At 38.0% G+C, this 25034-nt stretch overlaps 1 protein-coding gene across 16 annotated transcripts in view; it reads right to left on the bottom strand.

Moving 5' to 3' along the window:
* The window catches only part of mmd (disintegrin and metalloproteinase domain-containing protein mind-meld), a 642845-nt gene that overhangs the window by 101723 nt on the left and 516088 nt on the right, over positions 1-25034 (bottom strand). For all 16 annotated transcript variants that reach the window (XM_069509480.1, XM_069509491.1, XM_069509485.1 and 13 more), the window contains one exon: positions 17522-17668. In XM_069509480.1, the coding sequence (XP_069365581.1) occupies positions 17522-17668 (147 nt within the window). The remainder of the gene's footprint in view (positions 1-17521; positions 17669-25034) is intronic.

The raw sequence follows: 25034 nt of genomic DNA, 5'->3' as shown, positions 1-25034 counted from the left end.
TTTCAAGCGGTTTAGATTAGATAAGCACAATTTTTAAGATAACACGCAGGGTTACGGTAAGAAACCTGTTACCGAACTAAGTACCCAAGAAATTACCTTTTCTATCGGGTAGTTCTCTTTAACGAAAAACAATGCCTTGTAAATAATTCATGGGGCTCGTTAAAATATAACGAAGTAATAGTACGATACCTTTCTTTTGGCCTCATCATTTTTCCTGTACTTACTTACTTTTTAGGGTTCCGTACCTCAAAAGGAAAAACGGAACCCTTATAGGATCACTTTGTTGTCTGTCTGTCTGTCAAGATACCTACAGGGTACTTCCCGTTGACCTAGAATCATGAAATTTGGCAGGTAGGAAGATCTTATAGCTGACATTTGGGGAAAAATCTGAAAACCGTGAATTTAGGGTTAGATCACCCAAAAAAAATTAAATTGTGGTCATGAACTAATAATTAGTATTTTCAACTTTCCAAGTGAGTGACTATATCAAGTGGGGTATCATATGAAAGGTCTTCACCTGTAAATTCTAAAACAGATTGTTATTTATTTTTATGCATCATAGTTTCTGAATTATCGTGCAAAATGTTGAAAAAATACGACTGTAGTACGGAACCCTCATTGCGCGAGCCTGACTCGCACTTGGCCGGTTTTGTTTATTTTTAGGGCTCCGTACTTCAAATGGAAAAAAGGAAACCTTATAGGATCACTTTTTTGTCTGTCTGTCTGTCGTCTCAGTCAAAAACTTATAGGGTACTTTTCGTTAACGAAATGTTGATGTTTGTCATGTAGGTAGGTTTTATAGCAAAAGTAAAGGAAAAAATCCGAAAACGGAGAAATTGAGATTGACTTAAATTTCTATGTACTTAATGTGAAGCGGTGATAATCTAGTGGTTAAGATGTCGGCCTCTTAATGGTGGAGGGGCGGTGGTTGGGGGCTGGGGGAAACGATTCAGGGCATGAGACTAATTTTTCGAACTATGTGCGATTTAAGAAATTAATGGAAAACTGCATTCGGTCTACCTGCAATTTCTCCATAATGTAGCGTTACTTTAACCGTCTGTCATGCAACTGGACCTTAATCACCAATAACAATAATATATTCAAATCAAAGTTTTCAATCAACTTTTTGTCTCTCAATTTCAGAGCGATCGGTATATCGGTTCGTTATATTTTAACGACCGCAATGAATTATTTATAAGCTGTTTGTTGTTTATGTTAAAGTAAAAAGAGAACTAGGTACCAATCAGACGTGGTGGCAGCTAAGATGGAGCGTGCCCTAGAATATGCCTATTCACTCTCGACTTGAAGTTACCCATACTATAATTGGAGAGGAAAACTGATGCTGGAAGGGTGTTTTTGTGTGATGTGACTACAAATTCACGGTTTTGAGATTTTTCCCCGAATGTCTGCTATAAGCCCTACCTACCTGCCAAATTTCATGATTCTAAGTCAAGGGGAAGTAGGTTTCTTGATAGACCGACAGGCACCCTCATTCCACCCTCTTTTTTCTACAACCGCACCGCGCGCCACCGTAAGGAATTTCACCCTCACCATCTGGGTGTCTGGTGCACTTCGACCGTCCGCTGCGACAGATCCTTCTTTCCACGCACGTGCAAACTGTGGAACCAACTCCCATCGGCGGTGTTCCCACTAGATTATAACATGGGGTTATTCAAGGGGCGGACCAACAAATTCATAAAAGGCCGGCAACGCATCGGCGGCTCCTCTGGTGCTGCAAATGTTCATGGGCGGCGGTGACCCGCCTGCTCGTTTGCTCGCTATATCTATATAAAAAAACAAAGACACAGACAGACAACAAAGTGATAAGGATTCCATTTTCCCTTTTGAGGTACGGAACTCTAAAAAGGTGACCTCTTCTAGGTAACTTTGCGAATCTGTAACACAGATACCATGGCCCGGTCGGAGTCCCCAATTCTTCACCCGGAAGGAGCGGGCCCGTTGTACTGATAAGCCATTGTAAGTTGTAACTGTCCATTGTTCAGAGAAGCGATGGCTCGACAAAATGGCCGCTTTGTAATCCGAAACGTATTATTATCTTGGGATATTAGACTATCAACAACTTTGACCTGTTTCCGTTATAATAATAATAACTTTGTCCGCGTGGACTACATAAATCTCAAACCCCTATTTTACCTCTTTAGGGGTTGAATTTTCAAAAATCCTTTCTTAGCGTATGTCTACGTCTACATGAATGTCGAATTTTAGCCCGATCCGTCCAGTAGATAGATTAGTCAGTCAGTCAGTCAGCTTTTCCTTTTATATATTTTATAGATTGAAGATAGATAATATCCCACCAAAAACATTTCATGTAAACTTTGTTGCCAAGACTCACAGGTTCATAATGCTTTCATTGTTAAAAAGTTATGAGATCTCTTGTAGAGCCAAGCCCCTAGCTGAGCTCCAATTTGTGCTACCCATAGGGCCTGTCCCAAGTACAAAGTACATATCAAACCAAATTAAATTAAATATTTTATTCAAAATCCATACTGATATTATAAATGCGAAAGTGTGTCTGTCTGTCTGCTAGCTTTTCGCGGCCCAACCGTTCAACCGATTTTGATTTTATCCCGGAAAATTAAAGAGTTCCCACGGGATTTTAAAAACCTAATTCCACGAGGACGAAGTCGCGGGCATCAGCTAGTAGGTAATAAATTACACTTTTTGATATACGGTTGTTGGATTTTTAAGATATGGTAGCGATAATTTTTACGCGAACTTAAAATTAAAGCTACGAGGGTTCTAAGAAGAGCCCACAACAAACTCAGCCGGTTACAACTGCAAGTACCGTATACCGTATACCGTATGTCGTAGTGACGTTATTTCTCAATGACAAATGACAATTATAGTAAGTGTTCAAGTGTTCCTGGGAGTACATTAATCACGCCAGCGAGCGTGACGCGCTGCTCGTTCGCTCGCAAACTTCGCGTGTACTTCGCTGTTGCCAATTTTCAGTGCGAGATTAAGTGGGAAATATCCGAGATATAATGCCAAAGTTCCAAAAAGTTGCTTTTATCGTACTAGTTCTCAGTCGAAAGCTTGGAGTTCCGCCTGAAGTAACAATCCGTCAACCAGCTGTATAAGTTCTAAAACCTTCATTTTTACTAACCTTCAATAATAACAAACTTTACATCTAACCGCCGAGTTTCTTGCTGGTTCTTCTCGGTAGGGACGGCATTCCGAACCAGTGGTAAATTAAAACTACCCGACTATTCGAAAGCGCTTGTAAAAAGTCTACTTGAATAAAACATATTCTATTCTATTCTATTCTTGTATACGCGTACTCTTGAGGGTGAATTCTCTGTGACGCTATCACTGACTTCGTCCGATAACTACCTACATTCGGAAATTTGGCGCAAGTTTCTATTTGTGCAGTTCGTAGCAAAGTCCCTTCCGAGTTGCTTAGCGAGAAACAGCTGTTGTATAGAAGTCTGCAGGATTCGGATCCAGGGAGGACATAGGCTACTTTTTATCCCGGAAAATCAAAGAGTTCCCACGGGATACTTAGAGGCTCATCCGTTTCACCGATTAATATGAAATTTGGTACACAGATAGCTTGCATCCTAGAAATTGACATAGGCAACTTTTTATCCCGGAAAATCAAAAGAGTTCCCACGGGATTTTTAAAAACATAAATCCACGCAGACGAAGTCGCGGGCATCCTCTAGTATAGATATAAAGTAGCCTTAGATAAAAGGTAAATCTTTAATTTCCAAAACTGTTCGCGAAGCTCTACTTACAAATCGGAAATTTGGAGCAAGTTTGTATTTGTGCAGTTCGTAACAAGTTACTTCCGAGTTACTTAGCGAGGATCCACTGGCCGTTAATAAACTGCTGTATAGAAGTCTGCAGGATTCAGAATAGGGAGAGCAAAATTTGAACGTTAAAGCATATTATTAGGTACTATTTTGAGTAGCGGGCATAAGCCCACGACTTTGTGCGCATGGACTACACTTTCAAGCCCGTGTTTTTTTACCCTTTAGAGATTGGATTTTCAAAAATCCTTCCTTGGCGGATGTCTACGTCATAATAGCTATCTGCATTCTGCATGTCAAATTTCAGTCCGTTCCGTCCAGTAGTTTGAGCTGTGCGTTGATAGATCAGTCAGTCAGTCATCTTTTCCTTTTATATATATAGACTAGCTTATGCTTGCGACTACGCCCGCGTGGACTTCACAAATTTCAAACTTCTATTTCACCCCTTTAGGGTTTGAATTTTCAAAAATCCTTTCTTAGCGGACGCCTACGTCATAATGCAACAGATCTCTATAGACAAGTCTTGCGACACGAAGGAAAACATCGTGAGGTAACGGTTATGTTCTATCTTTTGATCTCAATAGCTCAACCGGTAAAGGAGTGGACTGAAAACCGAAAGGTCGACGGTTCAAACCCCGCCCGTTGCACTATTGTCGTACCTACTCCTAGCACAAGCCTGACGCTTAGTTGGAGAGCAAAGGGGAATATTAGTCATTTTACATGGCTAATATTCTTTTAAAAAAAAAAAAAAATTTAGGTGATATTTTTAGCAAATTACAAGAAATGCTCAGGGAGACAAGATTTTCGCGTTTAAAGTAGTATTACGGGGAGAGCGTCAAATTATTTAGCGCTCAGGAACTCATTAGGCCGCTCGATTACAGCTGATTACGCGCAATTACGGGCCGAGGTGGAGTGTAATGTTGTTTGCGCTCGCGCCTCGATGCGTTCATTGAATTACGGGTGCTTTATTACAACGCCAAATTGATTTTAGCCTTCGCCATAACTTATAATTTGTCTGTATCGACTTTATTGACTTGAAATAAAATGATTAATTCATCATCATCATCATAATCAACCCATCGCAGGCTCATTTCAGAACGCAGGTCTCCTTTCAGAGTGAAAAGAGTTTTGGACATCGTTTACCATGCTGGCTAAGAGCAGATTGGAAGACTTCACACACCTTTAACAATATTATGGAGAACACTCAAGCATGCACGTTTCCTCACGATGTTTGCCTTCACCGTTAAAGCAAGTGATATTTAATTATTTAAAACGCACATAACTCCGAAAAGTTGGACGTGCCCTGGATCGACCACCGGCCTCCGATAAAAGGCGGACGTCCTAACCTATCACCGTTTGATTAATTTTAGGTAGTATTTTCAGCAAAGACCAGAAGAAGTAGTATTACGGGGAGAGTGTCAAATTATTTAGCGCTCAGGAACTCATTAGGCCGCTCGATTACAGCTGATTACGCGTAATTACGGGCCGAGGTGGAGTGTAATGTTGTTTGCGCTCGCGCTTCGATGCGTTCATTGAATTACGGGTGCTTTATTACAACGCCAAATTGATTTTAGCCTTCGCCATAACTTATAATTTGTCTGTATCGACTTTATTGACTTGAAATAAAATGATTAATTCATCATCATCATCATGATGGGCTCAACGCGCTGCTGAAGGAGTCCCCTCGCTGTGACATATTTGCTGACAAATGGGCTGACCTCATGGGTCAGATTTTGCACTTTTGTGAAAATTTATAATTTTGCTTTTTAAAATTTATAATTTTAACAATTTTTGTATGTATGTTTATGTTAGTTTGTACTCTTAGTTTAATTAGTGTAATTGGCTTTATGGCCGTTCTAATTAAATAATAAATAAATAAATAATAATAATATAATAATGATCAACCCATCACCGGCTCACTAAAGAGTACGGGTGTCCTCAGAGTTAGAAGACGTTTGGCCATAGTCTACCACGCTGGCTAAGTGCGGATTGGCAGACCTTACACACTTTTCTCTCAAGCATGCGGGTTTCAAGAGGTGCGTGCCCGGAATCGAACCCCTCCCCGCATACCAATGAGAACAGACTATTAGCGGACTCCAAAACCTGCCTATCAGCCCGCATACCAATGAGAACAGACTATCAATGGACTCTAAAAACACAAAAGGTATCAATTTTATCTGAAATCTCAACACACGAAACAGAATAATTGAAGCGTTTCAATTTATATCAATCCATGTGTATCTAATGTAAATTTTTAACAAACCCAATTTAGCAGCGAAACTCTTGACGAGATCGAAATCACTTTACTGAAAGCAATTTAATTGATTCCAAAAATATTGTTGTTTCGTTGAAATTGTTTTGTTACAAACATACCTATTATTATTTATTCAAGTTTTCACAAATACAATATATCGTTAAAAGTGTGTATGGTGGAGTATGGTCTGATTTTTAGGGTTCCGTACCTCAAAAGGAAAAGCGGAACCCTTATAGGATCACTTTGTTGTCTGTCTGTCGGTCTGTCAAGAAATCTACAGGGTACTTCCCGTTAACCTAGAATCATGAAATTTGGCAGGTAGGTAGGTCTAATAGCAGACGTTAGGCGAAAAATCTAAAAACCGTGAATTTGTAGTCACATCATAAAAAAAATTAAAAAGTATTTTGAACAAATATTAATTAGTATTTTCAACTTATAAAGTAAGATTACTATGCGAGCCTGACTCGCACTTGGCCAGTTTTTGTTTGTTAATGTTACCAGAGATATATAACATTTCCCACTAGAAAAGATTTACAAATTCAAATGAAGTGTAAAAATATAGGCTACTACATGATGCCTGCGACTGTGTTTGCGTGGATTTAGAGTTTTTAAAAATCCCGTGGGAACTCTTTCATTTTTCGGGATAAAAAGTAGCTTAAGTATATCCGTCCGTCTCCTGGATGAAGTACAATAGGTATTATGATATAAGTACAATAGGTATTATAGATAGATAGATAGATAGAAATACTTTATTGCACACAAAAAATATTACATGACTATTACAGAAACTTAAACTAACAAAATTATTGTATGCAAAGGCGGCCTTATTGCTCACAGCAATCTCTTCCAGGCAACCTTTGGTGAAAGGAGAAACTAGGTGTGTTGGATAGTACCTACTTACACGCAATACAGAAAAATGAAGTAGTATAATATTATATAATATAATTAACTATTTCAGTAATACATACATAACTATCATACATATACATAACTATTATAAATATTAATATATATACAAAATCCATAATAGAAATATATATATATATATAAAACTACATACCTACATACCTACATATTATACTTATGATCGAATAAATTAACTATTATGGCATCGATAAGTATAGTTCTTTAAGACAATTTTTGAATATGGGCAAGGATTTCGAATCCCGGATATTTTTGGGCAGAGCATTCCACAGTTGTACAACATATACTGTAAAAGATTTCCCGTAGAATTTTGTGCAGTTACGTGGGGTTTGGAGTTTGTTATCTGTGGATGAGCGCAACTTCCTGTCGCGATCGGCAGCACCAAGAAAAATGAAGCGATCTTTAAGGTACGAAGGAGTGTGGGGAGCATAGAGGATAGAGAAGAGTAATGTGAGTGCGTGGAAATCCCGACGCCGTCTAATTGTCAACCAGTTAAGACGCGTACTGTATTCGGTGATGTGGTCAAATTTCCTTAGTCCATAAATAAATCGAATGCAAAGGTTTTGCAACCGCTCCAACTTGTTTAGTATTATGATATAAGTACAATAGGTATTTTGCCATAAAAGTAATTGCAGTCCCACGCATTGTTGGAACAAGCGTCAGGTCAAATCCACGCTCTTTTATCATTTACAAAATCATCGATTGTGTAATATGCTTTTTCCAGGAGCATACTTTTGATAGATTTTTAAACTTGTGTAGAGGCAAGTCTAAAATAGATTGCGGAATTTAATATTAGTATTAGTGATGTTCCGGATATCCGTATCCGTATCCGTATCCGCGGATATCTGCGGAAAAATAAAGATCCGTATCTTCGTATTGGCGGATCTTTGGCGGATCTTTTACCTTATTAATTTTTAATAGGTACATAGATTAAACACTGTTCAGTAGTTTGAGCTGTGCGTTGATAGCTCAGTCCGTCACCTTTTATTTTCTTTTCTTTCTTCTCTTTCTTTCTTTTATATATTTAAAGAACAAAAGAAAGACCCGCGCAATGCAAGTCGAAACTTATCCTGCCACGCACAGCGTCAAGTGGCGTCAACTATCGTTTCAAGGTCACGCACACCGACACTGATTGAGTAAGAAAGTTAAGATCCGTATCCGTATCCGTATCCGTATCCGTGGATCTTGACGGCAATGATCCGTATCCGTATCCGTATCCGTGGATCTACATTTTTAATGATCCGGCACATCACTAATTAGTATGGATAAAGACATAATGCACTGTTAGATAGACTGACAAAGGAGACAAACTAATAACAACTTTCTATTTTACGTAAGGGTCTGTACCCGTAGTAGGTACACGATTTTACGTCTCACCAAACCAAACCAAATTCGAGAGTCGAAATACTTCCGCGTTACAGTAAAATGGACCTAAACAGCCTTGAATTGAAGTCAAATATTCAATGCCACTGATTTTAATTTCGCAATGTTTCCGCTTGGAGCGCTGGCTGTAGAAGTGTAGACAAACTTGAGCTTTAAAACAAGGCATTTAAGATCCATTTTACTGTAACGCGGAAGTATTTCGACTCTCGAATTTGGTTTGGTTTGGTGAGACGTTAAATCTTGTACTACGGGTACAGAAATGAAAGTAGACGACAGTAAGATACTCGTAGTAATAATAACATCGCCTGTTGAACAATGGGTCTGATTAACCCCTAGTCCGTTGCCGGCGCTTTGTTGATAGCGCCATTGTATCCCGTGCGGAATTGATACTGTACCTAGGTATTTATTAACCGACTTCAAAAAAAGGAGGAGGTTATCAATTCGACTGTATGTTTTTTTTTTTACTGTAAAATTATAAAACACTAGCTGATGCTCGCAATTTTATCTGCGTGGACTACACAAAATTCAAACCTCTATTTCACCCCCTTAGGGGTTGAATTTTCAAAAATCCTTTCTTAGCGGATGCCTACGTCATAATAGCTGTCTGCATGCCAAATTTCAACCCGATCCGTCGAGTAGTTTGAGCTGTGCGTTGATAGATCAGTCAGTCAGTCATTCAGTCAGTCAGTCAGTCAGTCACCTTTTCCTTTTATATATATAGATAAAAGTCAAAGTCCGGTCACGGTCTTGCGCCGCCTGGATTCAGCGGCTCCCTGCGCCTCGTCTGATGTCGTCCGTCCACCTAGTGGGGGGTCTTCCAACGCTGCGTCTTCCGGTGCGAGGTCGCCATTCCAGCACCTTGGGACCCCAACGTCTATCGGTTGTACGAACTATGTGCCCTGCCCATTGCCACTTCAGCTTCGCAACCCGTTGAGCTATGTCGGTTACTCTAGATCTCCTCATTTCTTATTTGATCACGTAGAGTAACTCCAAGCATAGCTCTCTCCGTCGCCCGCTGAGTGACTCTGAGCTTTCTTATGAGGCCCATAGTTAGCGACCATGTCTCGGATCCATATGTCATCACTGCCAACACGCACTGTTCGAGAACTTTGGTCTTCAAGCACTGAGGAATTTTGGACAAGAAGACATCTCGAAGCTTCCTGAACGCTGCCTAACCGAGTTGGATTCGGCGGTTGATCTCTTTTTCGAAATTGGACCTACCCAACTGGATTGTGTGTCCAAGGTATATATACTCATCTACAATTTCGAGTGCAGAGCTCTCAACGATTACTGGGTGGGGCCGGACATAAGCATTAGACAAATTCATATACTTCATAGAATTTCATATACTTCATCTTATATTCACGGAAGGGATATTTGAAAATCGCGCAGCGGAAGTTTTGCATATAAAGTACCCATAAACCACAGATGGACACAAAAGACACATGAGGTTTCAGCGGTCCCCGCGGACATCGGCAAATTGTCTGTCCGTCAAGATTAAGTATTTTTCTCGGTGACTCATAACAGTGTGTCAGTACAAGCGACCGGTTAACGCAGCGCGTTGCCGATTCTGTAGCTCAGTTTTTCTACCTACCCGGCTTGTAAATAATAAGTAAAAATTTAATGCTTTTGGCGTCGTGTTTGTACTCTTTTTTTAAATTAAAATTATTGTTTTTCGTAGTAGTTAGACATAATAGCTTACTCCGAATATTGTTATAATTAGTTAGTTTAGTATCTGTGTGTTATAGCTCAAATATAATGCACATTATGATAATATTATGTTAGCGATAGGTAAATTAGGATCTAATTGTCTGTACACTACGTATGTAGATGTAGGTATATGTTTATAAAGGTGTTTAGCCTGTACAAACAAATATTTAATACTGTTGTTAGCAATAAGTTATCTTGAAAAACTGTTGCATAACTTTCTTTGTAATTATTATAAAAATAAATGACATTTAAAAATCAAATCAAAATCAGTCTCATCTGAGACCATACTCTACAGTATGTAACCAGGATGCTGGCAAAAACGAAGACAGGTATCACCTGTACTATATCATATGAATAATCATCAGTACTATCAGTATCATATGAGTAATCATCAGTACTATCAGTAGGTACTGATGATTACTCATAAGTATTAATATGATAAACAAAAAAAACATGAAAAAATAAATAAAAAAATCCTACAATTTTGTAAAAGTTTACGATATATTATTGCAAATGGCAAATAAAACATCTGACTGACACTAGAGGTCAACAAACGTTGTGAAAGTACTCCACTCGGAATCAATGCCTTGTCGTAGGCGGGGACTGACCCGAGTTTTGCACGATATACATTGCGGGTTTGAAAAATTCTACATAACTAAAAGTACAAAACGAGACAACTGGTTATTCTGTTTAGATAGCATACCTTATACATAATAACGCAAAGTTTTTGCTAGCATTCTGGTTACATCCGGTATAGACTGAAAGAAGTTAGTATTGGGTTCTCTCTGTTACGTATGACAAGGACAAAAATCACAACGGGCGTTAATCATTTTGAGGCACCATCTGACATTTTGAGGAATCGCAAACATGTTTCCAAAAACATTCGAAATTCAATTCGAGAATGTTTTCAAAAAACATTCAAATTTCGATTCGGTGTCTCAAAAAGGTTAACGCCTACTGAGATATGCGTGGTGTAAAATGCCCTATTCTGCTGCATATATGCGTTAGCTCCATCGCTGTAACTGTCATAGCAGCCGACATTTGTCAAGGACGAGATAATCCTGGACCCTTATCGCGGGACCCCGCTGCATAAATTTACTGACGCCCACAGATTTGTAGCGGAAATGAGGGGGGAACGTATTTTTAAGCCTTGTTCAAGTTATATTGCCAAACTTTATAGGGGAAATGCTTATAGTTTCGTGTTGACGCTATTTTGTGTTAGCCGTGTTATATTCTATTCTGTTAAGTTCGTTTTCAGGCTTCCGTACCCGAATGGTGCCAGACCACTGACAGACAGACGGACGGACAGCGGACGGCTACAGAAGAAGAAAAAAAGGGTCCCGTGTGCGAACGGGAAAATGGCCGCCATGCAATTTGTAGGGTTCCGTAGCCGAATGGCAAAAAACGTATAGATTCGTCATGTCTGTCTGTATGTATCTCACAGCCACTTTATTCCGAAACTATAAGAGCTATACTGTTGAAACTTGGTAAGTAGATGTATTCTGTGAATCGCATTAAGATTTTCACACAAAAATAGAAAAAAAAATAATAAATCTTGGGATTCCCCCATACTTCGAACTGAAATTCAAAATTTTTTTTCATCAAACCCATACGTGTGGGTTATTTATGGATAGGTCTTCGAAAATGATATTGAGGTTTCTAATATCATTTTTTTCTAAACTGAATAGTTTGCGCGAGAGACACTTCCAAAGTGGTAAAATGTGTGTCCCTCCCCCTCCCCCCTGTAACTTCTAAAATAAGAGAATGATAAAACTAAAAAAATATATGATGTACATTACCATGCAAACTTCCACCGAAAATTAGTTTGAACGAGATCTAGTGAGTAGTTTTTGATTTATCGTGCAAAATGTCGATAAAATACAATTGTACTACGGAACCCTCAGTGCGCGAGTCTGATTCGCACTTGGCCGGTTTTTTTGTTATTTGATCGATTGAATTAGTTTTTTCAGTTATTATTTTTATCCTAGTTTTTTTTTTTTTTTTTAATATAAAAAGAATATTAGCCATTTTTTAAATGACTAATATTCCCCTTTCCTCTCCAATTAAGCGTCAAGCTTGTGCTAGGAGTAGGTACGACAATAGTGCAACGGGCGGGGTTTGAACCGTCGACCTTTCGGTTTTCAGTCCACTCCTATACCGGTTGAGCTATTGAGGCTCTAAATATATATTAAAGTGTATAATAAAGTGTTAAAAAAATTAGATTCAAAATTGGGGTATGAGGCGGGGGATGCCATTCCCCGCACACCCGCACGTCACCCGCGCTCGCCCACAACGCGAGGGCTGTGCGGGGCCTTCCCTCCACGATTGCCATCTCGACCTGTCGCGTACCACACCTACCTACAAAGTATTTACATCTTTGCATTATTCCCTCGTTATTATAAACTTGACAAAACAATCCAAACCCTTAAGTATAAAGTAGGTACCTCAGTTCCGAGCGTTCGTTATTGTTATGCAAATTAATAACCAGCTGCCGGACAATGGGTCCGGGTCTTTTGATCAAAGGGATGGGTGCTTTACATGTACTGTTAGCACACCTTTATACAGCTACTCGCTCTTTTATAGACACTTTATAGAGATAGGGTGTGGGAGCAGTATAGTGAATATTTCTTGCTCTCTTACTCTCATTCAGTGGCGTGCACAGGAGTTCAAGCCAGGGTATGCATTTAGGTATGAACTTATTTTACGGCAGGTTATAATGAAAAATAAGCATTGATTTATTACAATGAGGGTAAGCAGTGCGTTTATGCCTCTATAAGCTGCACGCCACTGCTCTCATGGGTGTTTAACCCGTCTATCTAAATCTAACGTTTCTTAAGCCTATGCGTCTGACGAAGTTTTTGAAAATCAGACCAGAGAAAATTTAAAAATTATAAAACTCCAAATTCCCCCTAGCCGGGAATCGAACCCGGGGACTCCCGCTAATAAGACCACATCAAACGACGAGGTCGTCAAATACTTACCAAGGCTACTTTTATCCCGTTGTTACCACTCTATTTTTAACAGACTTCCAAAAAGGCCTGGTTCTAAATTCAGCTCGTTTTAGGGTTCCGTACCTCAAAAGGAAAAACGGAACCCTTATAGGATCACTTTGTTGTCTGTCTGTCTGTCAAGAAACCTACAGGGTACTTCCCGTTGACCTAGAATCATGAAATTTGGCAGGTAGGTAGATCTTATTGCTGACATTTGGGGAAAAATCTGAAAACCGTGAATTTAGGGTTAGATCACACAAAAAAAATTAAATTGTGGTCATGAACTAATAATTAGTATTTTCAATTTTCTAAGTAAGATTACTATATCAAGTGGGGTATCATAGAACGGTTTTCACCTGTGCATTCTAAAACAGATTTTTATTTATTTTTATGTATCATAGTTTTTGAATTATCCTGCAAAATGTCGAAAAAATACGACTGTAGTACGGAACCCTCATTGCGCGAGTCTGACTCGCACTTGGCCGGTTTTTTCATGTATGTACACCGATTTTTTAGAGGTGTCTGAACCGATTTGCAAAACTTTATTTTTAATCAACAGGGAACGCTTTCGTGGTGGTCCTTAGGTAAGAAAGAGGTCAAATTACACAACAAAGCAAATTACAAACATCATGAATTGTTTTCAGAACCTGAGATTTCGTTCAAGTATTACGTATCGCACAAAATTAGAGCGTTTCTTCCAAAGTGGGAATAAAATATTTAATTAGGCGTCTTGAATTCTGTTTATACTTTAATTTCCTTGAAGCCCGGATTTATTTATTTAAGAGCATAATAGGACGAGACGAGACTACGAGGAAATCCTTTTAAACAAATTCTCATTTAGAAAAAAAAACTGAATATAAAAAAAGTAACTTTTACTTCGAAAACAAAAATGAATTGTAGATAAATAGACACGTATTGTTTTGTCTGTTTCAATTAATGAAGAGTAGGTATACTAGAGTATACTTAAGTATTTTTATTTATTTATATCTTTTAAGGTTGACCAGTAACCATTTTTATAATTTTTCGATTAATCTAAAACAGAGCTTTACTTTGGAAGGTGTTTTTACTGACATAGTATTAATCCTTACGAATTAGGTATCCTCTCAAGGTACTTGCCGTGCGAAGCTGGGGCGGGTCGCAAGTCTAAATATATAAAAGGAAAAGGTGACTGACTAACTGATCTGTCAACGCACAGCTCAAGCTACTGGGCGGATTGGGCTGAAATTTGGCACGCAGATAGATATTATGACATAGGCATCCGCTAATAAAGGATTTTTGAAAAATCACTGTAACTGGTTTGAAATTTGTGTGCTCCCGACTTTGTCCGCGTGGACTACACAAATTTCAAACCCCTATTTCACCCTCTTAGAGGTTGAATTTTCAAAAATCCTTCCTTCGAGGATGCCTACGTTATAATAGCTATCTGCATGCAAAATTTCAGCCCGATCCGTCAAGTAGATTGACGGATAGCATTTCCAATGTAACTTAATTTATTATTACTTTAATACTACAATTTTGGTAGATAAAAAATTAAATAAATAAAAAATAGATTGAGCTGTGCGTTAATAGATCAGTCAGTCAGACAGTCAGTCATTCACCTTTTCCTTTTATATATTTAGATAAAGTAACATTAATAAAGCTTATAATTATGGTACCTATCTGATGTAATTAATCATCATCATAATTGTTAGAGCCGTGTACTGTAATAAAATGCCTCTACGTCTAATAACCACTTTGTAATTATATTCCCCTCTATTGGTCGGAATATTTCAGTTAATTGCTATTTCAAAATATAACTCTACTAGGCGATGCCTGCAACTTCGTCCGCGTGTATTTAGGTTTTTTTAATAACTTTGTAGCAACTCTTTGACGTTTCGAGAGAAAAAGTAACCAGTACCCGTAGTACAAGATTTTACGTCTCACCAAACGAAACCAAATTCGAGAGTCGAAATACTTCCGCGTTACAGTAAAATGGACCTAAACAGCCTTGAATTGAAGTCAAATATTCAATGCCACTGATTTTAATTTCGCAATGTTTCCGCTTGGAGCGCTCGCTGTAGAAGTGTAGACAAAGTTGAGCTTTAAAACAAGGCGTTTAAGATCCAGTTTACTGTAACGCGGAAGTATTTCGACTCTCGAATTTGGTTTGGTTTGGTGAGACGTAAAATCTTGTACTACGGGTACTGTTCTGTCTCCATACCGGCGGCGGCGGCGGGGTGATTACGTATCTCGCGACAGACTTGCGACAGGCGTAAATCTCGCGATCATTGCTGTCAAACGTCCGGCTAGAGAGAGACAGCAATAGCCACAAAGCAAAATAAGAAGAAGAAGAAGAGAGACAGCAAATGCACTGTCGCATTGCTGCTGCTGTCGCTACTTCAACGTTTTACGTAGTCACCCCGCGACGCAAGGTATCTCTGTACTAAATTTCGTTAAAATTTCTTACAGATGGGCCGTAAAAAGGTCAGACAGACAGACAGAAAAAAGACCGACACACTTTCGCGTTTTGTATGGATTATGTCCAAGCAGCGATATACATTTAAATTTATATGTCTGTGTGTCCATACTAAGTACTATAAAAAATAAAACCATATTTGCTTTCTACGCATTAAATAGCTACAACAATAGCCGCCTAACTATTATTATGAGGAAAAACCGCCTAAGTGCGAGTCTGACTCTCGCACCGAGGGTTCCGTACTACAGTCGTATTTTTTCGTCATTGTGCACGATAAATCAATACCTATATTATACTAGCTGCCCCGGCGAACTTCGTACCGCCTAACAGTCGATTCTTTTTCAGGATTAAAAAAAAAATTCCCTCCGGTAGAACCATCCTTGTACTTCAAGGAATATTATGAAAAAAGAATTAGCGAAATCGGTTCAGCTGTTCTCGAGATTTGCGATGAGCCATTTAGTCATCAGATTTAGTCATTCATTTTTATATTATAGATTATAGAAAAGATAGGGTATGGCTTAACTTACAAGTAAAGGCAAATATTCAAACGTTTGTAAAGCAATTTTCTCATAACATTATTGGAAATAGTAATTAATTAGTACCTAGTAGTTTAATTACGCGATACCGCAGTGTGCGCGCGTGGGGCTGAGTTGAATTAGACATATTAATTTAGATTTCAATTAATGTCAATTCCTGTTCTACGCAATTAATTAGTTACCGTATTGACGTTTATTACTGGCGTCGACATCTTGTTTATGTCATGGTGATAAAATTATAGCTGAAATTTTTAAAATTTTCTAGAGTAAATTTTTTAATCCGAGAGACTAAAATGACAACTAGAAATGTCAAACTTAAGAATAATGATACCAGCTTAACATGAAAATAGTGTCGCCCTCATGGCTCTAGTTCAGATTGAAATCGTAAGTAAATTAATATTTCGTGCATAACGAGTAAAATAAACAAACGAAATGTGTGATTCATCATCATCATCATGATCGCAGGCTCAATACAGATCACGGGTCTCCTCTCAGAGCAAGAAGGGTTATGGCCATAGTCTGCCATGCTGGCCATGTGCGGATTGGCAGACTTAATACACCTTCGAGAACATTATGGAGAACTCTCAAGCATTCAGATTTCCTCACGATGTTTTCCTTCACCGTTAAAGCATTAATTCTAAATTTTAATGCACGCTACAAATTTAAACAATAGGCTCACGACTGGAAGCTAAAGTCACGAAGTTTGACAGCTCTAAACTAAATTTAAAACTGTCAAACTATGTCTGTCCTTTTCATATTACATTAGTAAGAATGTAAATACTCTAAAATTTAGGTATGCTCAGAATCAGTACCAATATGTCATTAAATCACTGTCCTTTTCATACTACATTAGTAAGAAGAGGATGCGAATACTCTAAAATTTAGGTGTACTCAGAATCAGTACCAATATGTCGTTAAATCACGAAATAAGCTTGCAAAACATTAGAATATCAGTGATTTTATCCGTCGCTATGCAGTCGCAGGGCAGTAAGGTATAAGTCCCGCAAATTGCTATTGCACTGGAACCATGTCTCATTAACATCGAAATGACGACATCTTTCGGACAAATTGAGAACCTCCTCCTTTTTTGAAGTCGGTTAAAAATATACCATCAGCTCGAAACTTCAGTCTAGTGCTGACGTCACTATTTTTTTTAAATTCACTACAGGCGCACGCTTGACCACGATCACACCTGATGGGAAGTGATGATGTGGCCTAAGATGGGACGCGTTTGCCTAGAAGGTGCCTATTCACTCTTGTTTTAAAGATACCCGGATTATAATTGGTAGGAAACACTGATCTAGGAAGAGTATTCCAGACCCTAGCCATGCGTATAAGGAATGATGACGGAAAGCGTTTCGTACGCGAAGATGGAATGTCGACGACATAGGGGTGGAAACTCGCCCGGTGTCTTGCGGTACGGTGGTAGAAAGGTGACTAAAATGGCGGCCACGCGCATTAGCAATATGCTACTTATAAGAGACAGTGTGACTGACCGATAGATCGCCGCCGTAGAAGGGGTGTATGACGAAGGTCTCGTTGCCGATGTGGATGACGCCCGACACGCCGTTGCAGGTGTGAAAGGCGGCGGACGCGCCCGGGTAGTCCTTCACCGTGCCGTGGTAGTAGCAGTGCTCGATCTCCTGGGGAGAAACAAAACTTTATTCACATCATATATCGTGGCGTCACCCGGTTCAGGGTACCAGCTGAAAATCAGCGCGGTATGTTCTTATGCAACAAGGCATACAGCATAATGCTGAGCTGGGACCTTATTTCGGTGTTATATATCTGTGTACGAACTAAAATGTTTTTTGTTATCTGTGGTTGTAAATTCTGTCTATAAAATTTTTGTCTGTGACTTAAAAAATAAATTTGAAACGTTTTCACATTTTGGCCATATTTTAAGTATAGTATAATAAAGAAATAAAGTTAGAGGAATATTTAATAAGTGGTGTGGTTTAATTTATAACAAATTGGCGACGAGGATGGGATAGGTCGAGGTTGTGCCACACAAGACAGTTTGTTCTGGCGCTTCTTTTGCTTGAAGCGCGTTGGGCTTATCCTCATGGAGGAGGCGCCAGAATAACCAGATCTTAGCTATAAGATGTGATGTGTGGCACAGTTTGCTAAATAAACGTCTTTTCTTTCTTTCTTTCTTTTCTATCATCATCATGATCAACCTGCTGGAGAATGGGTCTTCTCTCAGAGTGAGAAGGGTTTTGGCCATAGTTTATCAGACTATCACGCTGGCCAAGTGCGGATTGGCAGAGCCAATCTAAATATATAAAAGGAAAAGGTGACTGACTGACTGGATGACTGATCTATCAACGCACAGCTCAATCTACTGGATGGATCGGGCTGAAATTTGGCATGCAAATAGTTATTATGACGTAGGCATCCGCTAAGAAGGGATTTTTGAAAATTCAACCTCTAAGGGGGTGAAATTAGTGTAGTCCACGCGGACACCACAAATTCATGTTCATCGTGTATATGCACATGATCAATTTTCAGTCATCATGATAAACTCATCGCCGGCTCAGTACAGAGCACGGGTCTCCTCTCAGAGTGAGAAGAGGGTTTTGGCCATAGTCTATCAGACTATCACGCTGGCCAAGTGCGGATTGGCAGAGCCAATCAGCACCCTTATTATAAATGCGAAAGTGTGTTTATTTGTTGGTTTATTGGTTTGTTGGTTTGTCCTTCAATCACATCGCAATGGTGCAACAGATTGACTTAATGTTTTGTGCGGGTATGGGTCACCTGGAGAGTGACATAGGCTACTTTTTATTGTGGAAAATTAAAGAGTTCCCACGGGATTTTTAAAAAACCTAATTCCACGCGGACGAAGTCGCGGGCATCAGCTAGTTTTCAATAAATTACGAAAAAAGAGCAATAAGCTGAATCTCCAAGTAATCAAATTCTTAGGAAAGGACTTATTCAACGCAATATTAATTATTTGAAAAGCCAAAAAGGGAAAAATTAATACAAGCCAAAAAATTATCAAAGTCATTTTAATTCTGACAAATTTCAATTTATAAAAATGACAAAATTAATTTTATCCTTAACTTAAAAGGTAGCGAGTCATAAACAAGAAAAAACCTAATTCATTTTGAAAAGAGCTAATTTTGTAATACACTCGGCAAAATTGCGACCGCTTTTTTCCTTCCCAGATACAAAAAAATAATTAAATTTCACCCTCTCAAAGTGAATGCTATCGAAATCGTAATAACCATCGTTCGAATAACCACTAATATTCCTCGAAGCGTTAATAGAAATGCTGGTATAAAGAATTTCGAGCAAGTACCTACTTTTTTGCTCTAAATTATCTTTCTAATTTTCCATTCAAAATATACGTCCTTATAGAGACAATTCTGATATTGGAGCCACGAAATGAGCGATTTATTATCTTTTAAACAAAGACCCATTTTTTAACCAAATTTATTAAGAGGGGTTTGATCACAGTGAGCATGTTACCCCTAATGCATCTAAATTCTAAATTATAAAAAAATATCCGACTCTCCACATCATAGCCCTAATTGTACTAATTTGTACAGCTTCATAGCATTTTTGGAAGTTGAGAAGGCAATAATGCTGTTCAATATTCCTGTATTTGAATATTCCATTGTTAAAATAATCTTTCAGCTTCGTTTTGGACATATTCAGCCATTAAAATACACTGAAAAGTTGGATGATGGAACTTCGTCCATCAACGCTGTTAAACTGTTAGCGGAATATGTCCGAATCGAAGCCTATGTGCTGTTACCGCCTCAGTCCTGCTCATACTGGTATTCAGAAAACTTGGAGAGACCAACTTTTGTTTGCAATATTGTAACACAAGCAAAAAATTCTGTATAGTGCATCACGTACTCTAATAACTTTTGCAAATGCAGAAAATCCTTTGAAATAGTTTTTGTAGCCTATTTTTACCCGACTGTGGTGAAGCCCAAATGAGGGTTATGTGTTTGATTTCCTAAACTTACTCGGAGGATAGTTTCACAGAGTTTTAACATTTTTTTACGGTGTCGCGTGAGTGTAATATGATATGATAATTTATGTGATTGCTTTTCTGCATTTGGTAAGTAGCGCACGATCTTTTCAAACATTTTTTTTTTTTTTGCAAAATTAGCATGTTATTTTTTCAATTTACATATTATAATAAAACCAAGAATATTTTTTATTTCATACTTCGCCGCTATTCACAAATAAAGAGTAAATAATATCTTGTTTAAAAGTAAAGCATGGGTGTGTAATACACATAACTTATTCACGGACCCTTCTCCTATTTTTATCCATGCAAGGAATATCAAAATTCATGTACTTTGCTGCATAAGTGAAAGTGTTTGTTGCTTGTTATAATAATAATTAATACTGCATTTAATTAGCGATCAAATGTAAGTTCGCTTGTATATTTGATCGCTAATCTCATGGCCCGAGAGGTCAGGACTTGTTCAGAATTGGACGCTGGTTTTTTCTTACGTTGAACAAAACGAATGGGACCTAAGCCGGATTGCTTTCAAGACATCTAGATGTTTTTTCGCAGCCTTCGAAAATGTAAAAGAATAGGTACCTTTTTTCATTTATTGTTGGACTTGCAAAATGGAATAAGAAAGAATGAAAATGGCTAATTTATCTGCTTGAATTTTTTCCAAATTTTTCTTTTCAACTTCACTCTATATTTTATAATATATAAAACGATAAGCTAACTGACTGACTGATCTATCAACGCACTGCTCAAATACTGGACTGATCGAGCTGGGCATGCAGATAGGTATTATTCCGCTAATAAAAGATTTTTGAAAATTCCACTCAAATTTGTTCTCAAGTGATGATCTTACATACATGCGGCAATTGATTTATGTACGTTCTTCTTTGTGGGAATTGTTTTATCACTGGTAACACAGAATTCCACCGAATTAAAAATCAGAGTATAGGTCAAGGGGAAGTACCCTCTACGTTTCTTGACAGACAGACAGACAGACAGACGTGCTGGAATGGCAACCTCGCACCGAAAAGCGCAGAGCTAATATTATACTTGGCACGCAAGTATTTTTATTAACAGTGTTACAATCAATTGGTATAGGCTTCTAATGAAAAACGTGACACTGCCACGGAAATACCTACGCGTAAGACTAAACGCACACTTTGTTTTTTCGAACATTTGCTATAGAAAAAATTCTAATACCTTAGTATTAAATATATAAAAAGAAAAGGTGACTGACTGACTGACTGATCTATCAACGCACAGCTCAAATTACTGGACGGATCGGGCTGAAATTTGGCATGCAGATAGCTATTATGACGTAGGCACCCGCTAAGAAAGGATTTTTGAAAACTCAACCCCTAAGGGGATGAAATAGGGGTTTAAAATTTTGTGCAGTCCACGCGGACTAAGTCGCAAGCATAAGCTAGTTATAAATAAATCCGCTTTCTGGATTTTTCCTCCTTTCGAAGGATTTTTCTGTAATATACAGTAGTTATTTTAAACTCAACAGACAAGTAAAGGAAAATTACTAGTACTTAGTAATGGGGTCGCAAAACAATATTGCGAAGACATTTTTACATGGCGTATTTTTTCAAAAAAGGAATAATATTATTGCCACAGACAAGGATTAATCCTGCTCTATAAAACGGAGACGAGGTTTTGACGAGGCCTTTTCTCCGCCTCAATGTTTTTGTGATCACTCACCCGATGTTTTTGTCTTAAAGAAATTAATTTGAGGCTACGCAAACTCAGTGGGAATAAATATGAAAACGCTCTTAATGAAAAACCTTTTAAGAGTATTCACACGAGGCGGTTTTGACGCACGGTTCGTGATATTATTTTGCATGTTCGTAGACTTGTTCTTATTTTGTTACTAGCGAGTAGCGACCATCTTTGTCTTTGCTGTATTAATTTCATCATCATCATCATCATCATCATCATCATCATCATCATCATCGCCATCTTACTACAGAGCACGAGTCTTCTCTCAGAGTGAGAAGTGTTTAGGCCAAGTGCAGATTCACAAATTATGGAACAAATTATGGAGAACTTTCAGCCATGCAGATTTCCTCACAATGTTTTCCTTCACCGTTAAAGCAAGTGAAATTTAATTACTTAAAATGCACATAAATCCGAAAAGATAGAGGTGCGTGCCCGGGATCGAACCCCTGACCTCCGATTAGGAAGCGGACATTCTACCCACTAGGCTATCACATCCTCATGACTGATAACATGATTGATTGATAAAGTTAGAGGGATTGTACCCCCAACCTCCGATTAGGAGGTGGACGTCCTAACCACTAGGCTATCACACCTTCATGTAAATGTTATAAACTAGTAATATTGTGTGCCTGCTATAGTGATGCTACAGGATTTTATTCTCTGGAGTAGACACTACAAGTACAACAAGGCACTATGTCATTTTATCAAATAAGTGAGAAAGGTTTGACTAGTAAAGGAATACGATGCTAATGCACACTCGTATTTACCATTTGCTCTCGCGACTAAGTCTCTAGCGAATCGCGCGGCGGAATTTAATCAATGTGAAGATACCCTAATGAATTTACTTTTGGATTAAAATGCTATTATTCGCTGATGAGGATTTTTTAAGATTAATTATTTGCAGACGATCTTAATTTTGTATTTGAATTGCGTAATTAATTTTTGTAAAGGGCTTTGTTTTGAGGAAATTACTGTTATTATTATACGTTAAAAATGTTATTATAGAAAACAAAAAAGTATTTGTAAACAAAATTTTGCACGAAAAATAAAAAATAATGTTTTCATTATGCATAAAAATAAATAAAAATATGTTTTAGAGTGTACACGTAAAACCTTGAATATGATACCCCACTTGGTAGGTACAGTTAGGTATCTAACTTTGAAAATTGATAAAACTAATATAATTTAGTTCATGAACACATTTAAATTTTGATGAAAACATTTGAATGAACACATTTTTTTCCGTGATGCCATCACAAATTCACGGTTTTCGGATTTATTCCTTTACTTGTGCTAAAAGACTTACCTGCCTACCTACCAAATTTCGTGATTCTAGGCCAACGGGAAGTACCCTATAGGTTTTCTTGACAGACACGACGGACAGATGGACAGACAGACAAAAAAGTGATCCTATAAGTGTTACTTTTTTCCTTTTGTGTACGGAACCCTAAAAATGAAGCTTTTATGTAAAATACAGTTTTAAAAGAAGAAAAATCAGAGATCATTTTTCATTCATATTTTCTACAATTTCACGACTGTTTCATACTATCTCAGGCATGAGAAATGAAACAGTGGCCCGTTTGAATTCATCTTCTTGTCGACGGCGACCGCTGTAATTGCGACGTGCTGGAGACATTAAAAAACCCCGGCCAAGTGCGAGTCAGGCTCGCGCAACGAGGGTTCCGTACTCGGTCGTATTTTATCGACATTTTGCACGATAAATCAAAAACTATGATTCATAAAAATAAATTAAAATCTGTTTAAGAATCCACAGATAAAGCCCTTTCAAATTATGATACCCCACTTGATGAAGTTATCTTACTTTGATAATTGAAAATACAAATTTTTAGTTCATGACTACAATTTAATTTTTTTTGTGTGATGTAACCATAAATTCACGGTTTTCAGATTTTTCCCCTAATGTCAGCTATAAGATCTACCTACCTGCCAAATTTTATGATTCTAGGTCAACGGGAAGTACCCTGTAGGTTTCTTGAGAGACCGACAGACAGACAGACAACAAAGTGATCCTATAAAGGATTCCGTTTTTCCTATTGAGGTACGGAACCCTAATGTTATAAATTGTAATGGTTTGCACGGTGTAGCGGAGATGTTGACAGGAAATAAGCCCGCCAGGTGTTACTTTCGTAGAGTTATAAGCTTACCCGAAAATTATCACCACTATATCTTACATATGTAACAACTGACAATCAAAAAGTGTAATTTATTACCTATTTTGAATAAATGATTTGTTTTGATTTAAAAAAATTGGGAACCCCCACTTTTTTGGATTTTTTCGATATAACATCTGTCGGATCAATTTTATCCGAATAAAATGTAACCTATGTAACCCGGACCATAATAACGAATCGATTGACACCCCATTCTTCATCAAAATTGGCTCAGTAGTTTAGGCGCTACGGTGGAACACAAAATATAGTTACAAACGAACGTACATACATACATAGACTGCTAAAATCACAACCCTTCCTTTTGGCTTTGCCGTAGTTGGGTAAAAAAGATAAACAGTACCAATACCCGAGAACTGCCAAAAAATTTAAAATCCCGTGGGAACTCTTTAATTTTCCAGTATAAAAAGTAGCCTATATCCTTTCCCGGAATGTAAGCTATCTCTGTACCAAATTTCATCAACATCGGTTAAACTGTTGGGCCGTGAAAAGCTAGCAGACAGACAGACACACTTTCGCATATACATAACTAGATGATGCCCGCGACTTCGTCCGCGTGGATTTAGGTTTTTGAAAATCCCGTGGGAACTCTTTGATTTGCCGGGATAAAATTTCGTCAAAATCGGTTGAACGGATGGACTTTGAAAAGCTAGCAGACAGACAGACAGACAGACGGACAGACGGACAGACAGACAGACAGACAGACAGACACACTTTCGCATTTATAATATTGGTATGGATATAATATTAATTATAGATGGTTGTAACAATTGTCATAAAGATTTAACTGTTTAAATTTTTTTGACAAAAGGTACAGTGAGGAAGAACATGGGGTACTTTTGTATCTGAACATTAAAGAGTTCCCACGGGATTTTTCAAAAACCTAAATCCACTCAAACGAAGTCACTATACTTAGTACAGTCTAGTTCTCTATGTAAGTACCTATACAGAATTTAAGGCGAGACGAATGTTTTATTTTAACGTAACAAAAATGAAAAGAAATACGCTGAAACAGCGTGTTCTCTAAAGAGCTGTCACGCTTCGCTAGAACAATTTAGAACTCCATTATTTCTGCAACGTTTATAATGTTAGAGAATTTTTCGGTTGCTTTTCGTT

This window comes from Maniola hyperantus, chromosome 3, assembly GCF_902806685.2.
Source record: "Maniola hyperantus chromosome 3, iAphHyp1.2, whole genome shotgun sequence".
Taxonomy (NCBI): Eukaryota; Metazoa; Arthropoda; class Insecta; order Lepidoptera; family Nymphalidae; genus Maniola; species Maniola hyperantus.
The sequence above is the reverse complement of the archived record's forward strand: the minus strand, read 5'-3'. Positions and strand labels throughout refer to the sequence as shown.